This window comes from Magnolia sinica, chromosome 12 (assembly GCF_029962835.1).
Source record: "Magnolia sinica isolate HGM2019 chromosome 12, MsV1, whole genome shotgun sequence".
In the NCBI taxonomy this organism is placed as follows: domain Eukaryota; kingdom Viridiplantae; phylum Streptophyta; class Magnoliopsida; order Magnoliales; family Magnoliaceae; genus Magnolia; species Magnolia sinica.
In genome coordinates this window covers 11748922-11761596 of record NC_080584.1, presented here as the reverse complement: position 1 = coordinate 11761596, position 12675 = coordinate 11748922, and the positions used below count along the sequence as shown (strand labels likewise).

The 12675-nt window shown below is 37.5% G+C and overlaps 1 protein-coding gene across 1 annotated transcript in view; it reads right to left on the bottom strand.

The window, feature by feature from the left end:
• LOC131219931 (probable LRR receptor-like serine/threonine-protein kinase At1g56130) overlaps nt 1-10427 on the bottom strand; it is a 29699-nt gene extending 19272 nt beyond the window's left edge. The window contains exon 1 of the mRNA XM_058214916.1: nt 10188-10427. Within this exon, the coding sequence (XP_058070899.1) occupies nt 10188-10353 (166 nt within the window). The 5' untranslated portion in view covers nt 10354-10427. The remainder of the gene's footprint in view (nt 1-10187) is intronic.
• Nucleotides 10428-12675: the final 2248 nt, after the last annotated feature.

The window sequence follows — 12675 nt, the reverse complement described above, 5'->3', positions numbered from 1 at the left end:
ATCTTGGTTCCATGAATTTTTCTTTCAGTGCATTGCCTTGATGCCAGGGAATATCATGACCATAGCAGAGAAATTTCGTGACCATGGATCGAGTTTCAACATTCTCAAGGTCTTTGTTAGGGAGACCGACGGGGGACAGGATATTTACAATGGAGGCAGGAGTAATCTCTACATCGTCACCATCAACAGAAACAGTGATAGATGGAGGTTCAACCACTGGAGAGTGACTGGAAGCAAAAAAGTTTTAGGTTCGTTCATAGTAACATGGACCCCCAAAATTGAGGAGAGGTAGCCAGTCAATTTCAGCTAACAGGGGTTCTAGATTGTATGGCTGTAGATACCCCCTGTCTATCTTCCTTTCATGGAGCATCTTTTGTCGAGTGTATTTGGCCAGCGCCGGACTCAACCTAGCAGGAGGAGGGGCCAGTGCTTCTGGTTGGGACTCGCCACGCGATGTCTGTCTTGTTCATTGGCATGTAGGAGTCCCATGTTGAGGCGTCCTCGCCCGTTCCTTCGGAGCAAGGACCTTTTGCCTAAAGGATCTCGAAGATTCTCCAGGACCCAACATTTTGCCCTTATCCTTCCCCATTTATAGGAACTCACAGAAAGAGATTTAACGAGATTTGATGAAAATAGACAGACTACACTCGAAAATCCACAAACGTCCAAAAAGTATAAGGTATAATCTTGAGGAAGGAAGGAAATAGAAGGGTTGTTACCAAATTTAGATGCCTGTATAGGATTCTCAGACGAAGCTTCATGTAGAATGGTTAAGAGACACGAGTAGAGGAGCGAAAATAACTTTTGGAAGTGAAATGAAATTTTCGCGCTTGTCCGCCTTTTATTGGGCGGCATCCTTCGAAATCATCGAACTTGTTTTCGATGATATCGATATTCCCCAATTGATGTTATCGAAGCTATTTTCGATAACATTCTCAATCATGTGACTCTTCTAATTCCAAAGAGGTGTCGATGATATCGATTCTTGGTCGATTCAATCGAGAGTCCACATGATTTATCGACGGACATATCTAAGATGTATATTTTTTATTTAACAACATTTCAACTATCTTCCATGTATAATATAGTATATCTTTATATCGAATAGTATACATGACAAAATTTGTACAAGTATTGTACAATCCAAAATTATAAACATTAGAATGTTTATATATAAAAAGATTGAGGTGAGGGGCCTCAGATATATTGTTAAAAGTTCATCAAAATTGCATCTTTTCATTAACTATCCAGATTCAAATGCATTACCTGGACATGTTTTTCCATGCTCAAATGTTTCTAAGTATATGGATCAACCCTTCCTTTACTCTTAATGACATAGCAGTGGTTATTTGTGCGACAACCCTTCATCACTGGTTTACCTGATAGGTCTAGGATTTCGCATTCCTACTTGTTGAATGTAACCACATGCTCATTGTCATATATTTGAGAAATGCTTAAAAGATTATGCGCCAATCCTTTTATGCAAAAGGCAATCTCATATTTGAGCATATTTATTCCTTTGATAATTCCCTGTTCAACTACCTTAGCAGTGCTCCTGTCTCCATAGGTGACTATCCCATCATTAAGATCTGAATAGCTTGAAAGAAGAGATTCGTCACCCATGATATGTCTATAGTATCTACTATCCAGGTACCACTTAACATCATTGCCTGTTATATTATTTGAGTGAGTAACAAGGCAATTATTCTTTTCTTTCACTACCCATTTTGTGATAGGATTTCTAATTGTGGTAGTTTTTGTTCATTTAATCAAGTTAGACATCTAAATGGTATTTCCTTGTCTCACAAATTCATTAGTTTTCTTGTTTAATTCAGCCACTTGATTCAATAACTCCTTCATTCTATTAGTCAATCTGGTTGGTGATGGATGTGTATTTCCTCTATCCATATTCCTAGGTGGACACCTGATCTCTTGTATTGTCTTTCTGGTTGGTTTGAATTTACCTTCATGCTTTTGACCAGAGTTGGGTTGTGTCCTCTTAGGAAATATGCATTCAAACTTATAATGATCAGAATCACCACACAAATGACACACATGAGTAATTTCTATTTTGCTTCTTAAAGCAGCAAATTTTTCAGCTGTTGATGCTGCATTTGCAGATTTAAACTTATCATATCCTAAGCCACTTTTGTCTTTTCCGGGTCTTCCCATCCCTAAAAGTTTTTCTAATTTTTTACCACTTTCGAAAAATTTATAGTTTAGTTCGGCAGACTTTCTAGATTTTTCTAAATCAAACAGGAGTGTGTGATTTTCATTTTGAAGAAGCATGTTTTTATCTTTTAAAAGTTCATTCTGTTTGTTCAGTTTTTCAGACTCAGATTTGAGGAACGAATTGATTCTTTCGAGCCTATCATTATCTGAGTGGTATTGTTGTAGATCATTAATTATGTGTGTATTGATTTCCAATATCTTATCTAGATCTTTTTGCAGCAATTTATTTTTGTTTTCAGTTACTCCAAGTCTTTTAAGGATATTGATGCTATGAATATAGAGTTGATTATAGGCATCCTGTAGTTTATCCTTTTCTTCATCTTCTTTATCAGTTTCCTCATTATCTAATGGAAATGATTCAGTGGCTTGGTGATCTTCGATTCTCTTAGTTTCTATGGGAATGATGGAGACTGTAGAGACCATGAGAATTTTTAGGGATTTTCAGTCTCCATCACTCTCTGAGTCACTACTTTCAAAATTTGACTCTCAGTATCATTCCATGTGGCTGCTATTGCCTTTCCCTTGGTTTTCCTATTTGGGCATTCAGTAGACAGATGTCTAAACTTTCGGCAGGTATAGCATTGTGGTTCCTTAGTTTTTTTACCAGATTTACCTATAGAGTGTTTATTGTCCACCTGTGTTCCTTTAAATGGTCGGCCATGATTTCTATGAAAGAACTTTCTGAACCGTTGAGACACTTCCTCATCTTCATTCTCCCTTTTACTTTCATCTTCCTCATTTAAAGTATTCTTTGAAGTTTTGAGGACAGTATTTTTGAGTTTAGGAGTTTGTTTGAAGTGTAGTTCAAATGTTTATAGGGAACCTACAAGTTCTTCTACTTTCATTTCATCCATATTTCTACATTCTTCAATAGTTGTGACTTTTGAATTAAATCGTTACGGTAATGATCTCAGTATTTTCCTACAAATTTTTGGAATCGAAAATTTTTCTCCTAATCCACCCATGGAGTTACAAATGATATTCAGTTTTCTGAAAAAGTCCATGAAGTTCTCATGCTCTTCCATTCTGAGACTTTCAAACTATGATGGTAGGAGTTGTAATTTGGATCTTTTCACAATGTCTGTTCCCTCGTGGGTTGTTTCCAACAAGTCCCATGCTTCTTTAGCTGTTCCACATATACTGATTTGATTGAAAACTTCTTGGGACACTGTACAGTAGATAGCATTGATCATTGCTTTAGCTTCAGAGGTTTGTTTTTCTTTATCGAATGTTGTCCACATTTCTTTGGATTTTGGCTTAGTGATAGTTGTGCCATTTTCAAGTACCACTTGATCAATTGGTGGCACATATCCTCTTTCAATAATATCCCACACATCATGATCTAAAGATCTCAGAAACTAGTGCATTCTAGCATTCTACTATGGATAATTTGATCCATCAAATACTGGAGGTCTAGTGACTGATGAGCCCTCTCCTTTGGCCATATTATCAACTTCAGTCAAGATCACTCTCTAGGTGGTGAAGCCCTTAAGAGAGACCCACTCTAATACCAATTGAAATTACAGTGATGATCGTTATAGTTGAAGTGATAATACACTAATATGGGGGGGGGGGGGGGGGGGTAGTATTTTATAATAATTTAAAATCCTGTCAATCTTATCCCAATTTTTTAGTATTTTACAGTAATTTAAAATCCTGTCAATCTTATCCCGAGAAAATATACGCGTATCAGGATTGCTTCAATGTAACTCTAATGACTTCCAAGCCAAGTAGAGGATCCAGTCAAAAAACTATTTGAAAGATAGATAAGATGCAAATCATAATTTACGATGAATGTGACTGTGTGTGAGGTGTGATCTCAGATAATTGAATATGAAAGCATTTAAGGAAATCACACAAGTAATAGACAAGAATAACAATCTCAAACACAGTTGTTTTTATAGTGGTTCGACTACTTGTCTACTCCACTTCCAGCGGACGCACTCAACCCTTGAGTGTACCGAATCTTACTAAAAGAGGTTTCACAATAGGTTCACCTCAAACCGAAGGTTTCAAATCAGGTTCTCCTCAAACCAGTACAACCTACACTAGGCTGACTCTATCGTGTCTACCCGACATAGTTTATGCCCCACACAGGAGCAAGGGTCAACACACAGCACCCAAAGTTTAGGCCACACAGGCCAAGGATCCACACAAGGAACCTCACCAGTTTATGCTCCCATGAGCAAGGGTCAACACAAAGCACCCAAGTTTTACACCACACAGGTCAAGGACCCACACAAGGACTTAAGAGTTTATGCTTTTCACAGAGCAAGGGTCAACACAAAGCACCCACCATGTATGCTCCCGTTGGAAGCCTCCTATGAGAACTTGAAAGGGGTGAGAACACCTTAGACCCAATCCTATAAAAGGAATGATCACAAGGGTCATCTGGACTCTAATGACATACAAATAAGTAGATGAGCCTCATTCAGCACGATGATAAAGATTTTCTCCTTTGATGACGAAGAATCTTCGACTCCCTTGAACCGCAACTCAGATGATTTACTAATGTAGGGTGACGGGTTGGGTCAAAGTTATGATGAAATTCTACTCTCTACTCTATTAAATGTTTTTCCTATAAAGGAAACAGAGCGATTCCAATCATCTTATGCATTCAAGGTATCCCAGCTTAATGATTTGCCATTAAGATGGTAGCTGCTGGATCCTCGAATGCGAAAGTTCATTCCCCAATTCACTCTATTGAATGTCAATGATGAGGGTAGATTGGAGGATGAACTTCCATGAGAGAAAAGGCTTAGGGTATATGATCTAGGTTTAAACACTCAAAAGCACTCTCTATTTTCTCTACCAACAACCAAGGGCAAGCTCTCATTAAATAAGCAAAAGGTTCCAACGGCCGCTCAATGATAGAGTTCGATATCATCGAGCAGGGTCGATATCATCGAGTGTATACTCTCAATAGCATCGACTAACCGTTGGATGATACGGACACAACTGTCAAACGCTTTTAAAACTTTTTGCCAACTGGTCGAGGAAATCGAACATGTGTCGATATCATTGAATTTTGAACTCCGATTTTATCGACACGAGGTTCAATTCCTCAACATTTGAAAATGTGAGAAACTTGCCATGGAAATATTTCAGGTAAAAGATATGATCGAGCATCACTCGATATCATCAGAATTTGAATGTTAATGATATCGATGACTGTGTCGATTCATCGATAATTTCAAGGAATTTTCCTATAAGCTTGCTAGACAGTTTATGTCCACTTTCGATGACATTGACCTTGCCTCAATGTGATCGATATTTGAATATCGATTTTATCGAGTAACCCTCGATCCAAGAAAAAATAACTTGAAAACTTGTTAGAGAGATGTGTCCCAATCCGATATCATCAACGGTCTATCGATATCATCGAGATTTGAATTTCGAGGATATCGAGGACCCCTCGATATATCAAGAATCACATGATATGCATTAGTACCATTTTGGACACAACAGACCATATGTCGATTTTATCGAGTCAACTCGATGGACTCTATATTCAAATTTCGATGATATCGAGAGGTCCATCGATGCATCGATGATTCAGTTCAGAGATCTTTGTGATTGTCGGACATCTTAAGTCCTCATTTCGATAAGATCGAGTGATCTCTGAGGACATCGATGACAAGGTTCGATTTCATCGATACATGTATCGATAAATCGACAAAGGTAGAAAACTTAAAGTTTTTCCTGAGTTTTAAAAAAAATTTCTAACCAAAAACCCTAGGATGTTCTACGCAATTTAATAGGTTTTAATTACCTGGTGTTTTAGGACATGGGATGTGAGGCTAAGTTTTACCTGTGACGAGTTCGAACACACATCTTGTTGAGGCAAACGCTTAATTAATCTTCCTATGGAGCTCATTTATCTAGCTAACTCATCACTCACGCTAATTGATAAACCAGGGCGCTTTCAAGGTATTTCTACTATGGTGAAGAAAAGTTATTTAAACTTTAAGTAAAAAATAATTCATTAAGAGGACAAAACCTTTTCTTTGCAAATCACCTAGTGTTATTGCATGTGGATGAATAGATGGCCAAACAATTGGTACTCGGAACTTGGTCACTCCATCTATCTTGGTGCTTGGGGTCAAAACCTTCGGCTCGGATTGAGCCATAGCTCACCCATTAAAGCTCACACGTATCATCCAAATTTTGACCCAAACAAGATGAAATAATCCAATTAGGACCTTTCCACCATTCACAGTGAAAATTGTAAAACAAACGGTCTGGATCACTAGAAGATGACCCGGATTCAAAGGCTATGGTTCCCACAGATAGTATTGCAAAACTTCAGGATGCACTCGAGCAAATCTCTTTCCAAATTCCGGATTCTTAAGCCTCGCGATGTGGAAGCGGGTTGCCTGTGAACCGGGCACAGATGTACTCCGGTGCTGTGTGAGGTCCACAAAGATATCGTGGCAAATCCATACCGTACATTTGTTTTTAAAGACCAGACAGGAGTCGGATGCGGATTTCCTGCAAAAGGCTTTCGCAGGAAGTTCCTGCGCAAGGATTTCAGATGGGGCCCGCTGTGATGTTTGTGAGAAATCCAACCCATCCATCCGTTTTTCTATGTCATTTTAGGACATGTGAGAAAAAATAAGTTGGATCCAAATCTCAAATGGGCCACAAGAGATGAAAAAGTGTGTATTTAGTTTTCACCGTTGAAATATTTATATGGCCACAAAAGTTTTGTATCGGTCTAAGTTTTTGATGTTTTCACTTCATCCCAGTAAAAATGAACTTATAAAAGGTTTGGATGGCATATAAACATCAAAGGCGGAGCCTAGAAAGGTTTCAATGCTAGGAATTCTTTTCCCCACTGTTTCATCTTGTATGCCCAGTTGAGTTTTGGATCCTCCTAATTTTTGGTCTCATGTCCTAAAATGAGCTCGAAAAATGAATGGACGGGTTGGATTTCTCATAAACATCACGGTGGACCCCACCTTGCATCCCAGTGCAGGAACTTCCTGCGAATGCCGTTCGCAGGAAATCCGCGTGAGTCTAAAAAGTCAGGCAGATCTAATCTAATGTAGGCCATACCGCACGAAACAGTAGGGATTGAACTGAACGCCTGAGAGTGACAAAAGTTTTGTATCAGGATGATATTAGTGCCTGGAGTTTATTTGAGTGGTATTAACCTTATGAACGGTTTGGATGGCTTATAAACATCATGGATAGCTCTAGGAAGGTTTCAACGGTGTATGTTTCCTTTCCCACTGTTTCTTTTAGTGTGGCGAAACTCAGTTTTGGATATGTATGATTTTTAGATTCCCGTCCTATTGTGATCTTTCAAAACAGATGGATAGAGTAGCTTTGTTGCGGACATCTCTGTGAGCCCCACACACCCCTGGGCACAGAAATATCGTGTGCCCAGGGTCACGGGCAATTCGCTTCCCCTCGATGCATGTAGAATGCAGCTGCTGTTGATGTCCATGCAATGCACTGGCATGTTCAAGTGTACCATATGTAATATATAGTGTTTGAGTATGAAATCCAAGCCGTAAATAACGTGGACCCCAACAGTAATTCCCCGTGTGATGAAACTAGGCTGTTTCCTTATTCAAATGCGCCACAATTTTATTAAAAAACTTGGACAAAGTTCTGTACCCGTATATTTTCTTTAGTAAATTGTGGTCAACTCGATCAACTAATTGGCATGATATTTGTGCCGCATTGTTGAATGGTAAAAAAAATTCAATGGATGGCTAGGATAGCATGCCCATGTGCCATGCTGGCTCATATGGCTAGGTGAGATGCATAACACATGCGCGTGGAACATGGACCTTTTGTCCGGTTCTTAAAACATCGATATCAGCCATGGTCACGTGGGTGGGCCACAGTCCAAATGAAGGGTGCCAATCCACCAGGTCAGCATCACAGATTAAAAATCCTGCAGTTCACAGTTTTATTTTGATTAAGAAAATGGAAAGAAAAAAAAAATGAAAATCTTAATCACTATCTGGTCCGTGATAGAGACCATTTTAAAGTTTTGGTATCTCATCCACCGCACACAGTGTACGTTTTTGCCAATCTGGACCATTCAAATTGAGGGTCCCATTGTCGATTGAAAATTAGTCGTAATAAGAACTGATCTAACCATCTTCGTAAGTCATCCTATTTTTTCTAGTTGAATTTGGACCGTTGATGTTTATTTCCATTCATCCATTTGATATCCACCAATTGGATAGTTCAAATAATTATTGCAATCCAATCCTATAATACATCCAAACGAAGCCTAAGCATCTTTCCCGGTCAATACTGGATGCCCCGTGATTTAGTGGACACCCAAACATGCCAAAGACACGTAAATGATTTGTCTCCTAGTACACTTTTCTATATGTCATATGGACCGGATCGATATGCAAATCCAATGACTGCTTGCTTAAATAAATCAAAACTTTTGCATTGCATCAGGACATTTGGACGACCCAGTTGTTGTACTGAGACCGTCCATCGGGTCCGGTGCACATTTCATGGGCCAGATTGAAAAAAAATAAAAAATCATACTCGTCGGATGAAACAATTCATCTGTAGGTTGTGGCCTTCTTTTTCATTATCCATCCGTTCCCAAGTTAAGGATGGGATGGTTAAGGTTGCATGATAAAATTAACACACCCATGATGGCCCTAAAAAAAAGACAGCTGGTGTAGAGCACGTCGCCGGCACTTTCTTAGCCAAGAAGAACCAGAGAAGGCTTCACTGAAGGTGGAAGTGATCAGGACTGTCAGGACCCCAAAGCAGGATTCTGGTATATGACATACCATATATGATTGTGGGTCACATAAGCTACTTTAGTCAACTAACCCTGCTATGCTAAGTTGCCCGTACCATTGTCGAAAGCCCATTTTAATTTTGTTTTTACTATTTATAATAAGTTTAGTTTGATGGTAACTCTTGCTCCTTTGAGCTTTAGGAGTCGTACCCAACATGAAAATGACTTAGAAAAATTAAGAGATAAACATAGTTAGATCAAATTAGATATTTGCTATTTTTGACAGAAAACTATATGAAGTCTAATAGAAATCATGATGCTTATAAATAATAAATTTACCATTTAGTCACTTTTTAGGAAGTTTGAGTTGTAGTTTGATGATGAAACTTTAATATCACCATTTAAAGGATTGTAAATTCATTTTTATCATCAATCAAGTTATTTTCGAATTTATTAGAATTTATATTTAATTTTCTAATTTCTCTTGTGGATTTGAAGAAACTCTGCCAATTATTCCCTTGAGGAAAATAGTGATCTACTTCATCACGTCCATCCTTTTGTCAACAGCTAAGATTGTTGATTGACCTGCTTTTACTTAAATGATCTTGATCATCCATTTGATAGGCTATGGATCGGATGGCCAAAATGGTCTGATTTGTGTTCCCTACACTTACAGTGACCTGGATCCTTATGGTCAGCAAGTCAGCATCATTTTTGGATCCAAGAAAATATGAAAAAGAACACTTTAGGTTCCATCACTATGCATGTTGTGTATGGAAGATACAGAGCGTCCATCTGGTGGCCTACATTGATGGGCCTCAGCCGAAGAAATTGCATCCCACCATTTGATCCACAAACAAATGGTTACAGGAAAAATAAAATAAAATAAGAACCAATGAAGAAAAATTATCTGCCACGCCACTGGGTAAAAGTCCAATCCCCTGATGCTTATAGTTGTCCAATTGACAGAACTTTTGGTCCATGGCCCATACATGGTACAGAAGAAGATGGATGGTCATGGCTACATGAATCTTATTCCACGCAGGATTTACAAGGAAAGCTCCCAGTGACAGAGTTCTCATAGAACTCCTCAGTCCCAACTTGCTACTAAGGAAAAAAAAAAAAAATTCAAAAAAAAGTAACACTTGGGTTTCAACCAAAAGACTCAAAAGAAGAGAAAATAGAGTCTTTGTTAAGAAGAGAGATTGATTCTAAGGATGCATACCTTCGGACGGGTCTGTTGTAGCATTACTTGCAGCTTGAGCTTTGCATCTATCCACGAAACACAAGAGATGCAAGCAAAAGGCTAGCAGTATATGAGATAGAGAAATTGGGAGGGACCTTTTCATCGTTCCGTGCACCGGTGGTATACTGTAGCAAGATCTTCTCATCTCACAAAGCTATGGATTACAACTTATGGGTAGAAAAAGCTGGCTTTCTCTTTTGATTACAAGAGCCATCTCATAAAAACTAATTTTCTTTAATGAATGTGAATAACCAGCTTGACAGATGTAAATAGGCTGTTGTTACTGATATATATATATATATATATATATATATATATATATATATATATATATATATATATATATATATATATATTTTGGTTACTTTAGCCAACCAACCCACTTATTTTCAGCACTAATTCTTTTACTATAAATAGGGCAATCACTTAATACAAGAAATTGCAATTATATAGGAATGGAGACCATCTATAAATAGTAAGTTTACATTTATAGTCGGATTCTGTGAGTTTGAGTTGTAGTTTGATTATGATTTCTTTAGAATAGTTATCCTCTTGAGAAAGACGGTGCTCGACCTCACGTCCTCCCCTGCGTCAGTTGTTATTACTGTGCTTACTGCAGGTGGAATTGACCTAATATTTCTATGTTAGGTCAATTTCTCCTGCAGCGGGCACAATAATAACAGCCTATTTATTTTCCCTGTTATCATCGTAATATAAAAAAAATGAATAATAATTACATATTATTTTACCAACATAATGGTTACAAATCATTTTACCAACATAAAATAGATGAATGGAGTGGATAAAATAATACCAAATTATGTTTGAATTTTTATAAAAACTGTAAAGCCCCAAAAGGTATTGACTATACAACGTACAAATGGAAAAGTATGCCTAATCCCTTTATTTTCAGTAACCGGAGCCTTTACTCAAAATTTATGATATAAACCAGCCACAACAGTCACTTAAGTTGGGAAATATTATAATTTCTTGACCTCTTAATGATTACATAGTTTTTAGCTGACTGTAAAATTTAAAAATGCATCTAGCTAATGGTGACTCCAAATTAAAATATACCTTTACATATGAGCTAACCCAAGCTTAATCTAAACTTAACAGACATCATAGAACATCATAGAAGACGAAGAGTCTACTCAGAGATAGTGAGGATCATTTTCCGGGTTTGTGCTTTCCGGGGTTTGTGTGAGTAAAGCCGTTCACACCCTTATCATTTCTTCTTTTGCAATTAGTTTAATTATTATTTAACAATATTTTTATTTTTTAATTTATTTTCCTATTATTTAATTACCAAATTAGTGTCGATATTATATAAATAACACCCAAGCCGTATCCCTTGAGAAGGCCATTATAGTCCGATATGACTTAGAAAGACCAAGCCGCCTTAACGACTTCTTATATAAAGACATCATTGGCTTCTTCATGATCTCATCTCATTGAATGAAGATAAACTTTGATACTCTGGTGATTGATGATTGACACACATGCACTAAGGACTTGTACACGTGGCATGAAAGTTACTCAATTTATACGTTCAAATGTTGGTCGCTGTCTTAGATTGATTTTAAATTTAAAAAAATAAAATCAATTGGTGGACGCTTATTGGACCATTAAGATTAAAAATACCCAACGGTCTAGATTGAGCAATAAATGCCCGTGAATCAGAGGTTAATGTTGTTAAAACAATCTGCCATGTATAATGACATGTCAACAGTGGGTACTACAGTTTGGACAGTATCACTTGATTTAATATGTGCCACGTGTAAAGTTTATGTGTGCCTGTGTATCAACCATCATACTTGGCTTTGGCATCAAACAGCTACCATCTGGACTTTAATTATAAAATAAACGGACGTTTGAAAAAATTTGACCCGCAGTCCTGTTTGTTTTTTCAAAGCCAGTGTGAATAGACTGGAAATCGGTAATTATTACTGGGTGTTTATGCCATTCAAATTAGTTCAAAAGAGATAATTTTAATTTTTGAATGGTACGGTAATGTATATGATATATCAGTTCAGTCCATGTATTTTACTACAATATTTTGAACCATGAGACAAAAAATGAAGCCGATACAACATTTAAGTGGCCTACACCAAAAGAAAAAGTGGCCCCACAAAGTTTTTAACGGTTATTATTCGATTTCCTTTTTTATATGGTGTGGTCCACTTAAGTATTGGATATACCTCATTTTTTTGTTCATACTATAACTTCAAATGACATAATGGATGAACGGTGTGGATAAGCGAAATGCATCACAGCAGGACCCATGTATATTTTATAATGTCTTCTGTTTCCCTGTTAAAAAAAGTAAGTAGTCAAATTAGGTACGATGTAAATAATTATTACTCTTTTGCCCGGTATTTACCGTGCACTGGAAAATCAATCAGGCCATTGGAAATGCATCATCCGCTAGGTGAGCCTATTGGCCAGATTTTACTGTGGGCCCCGC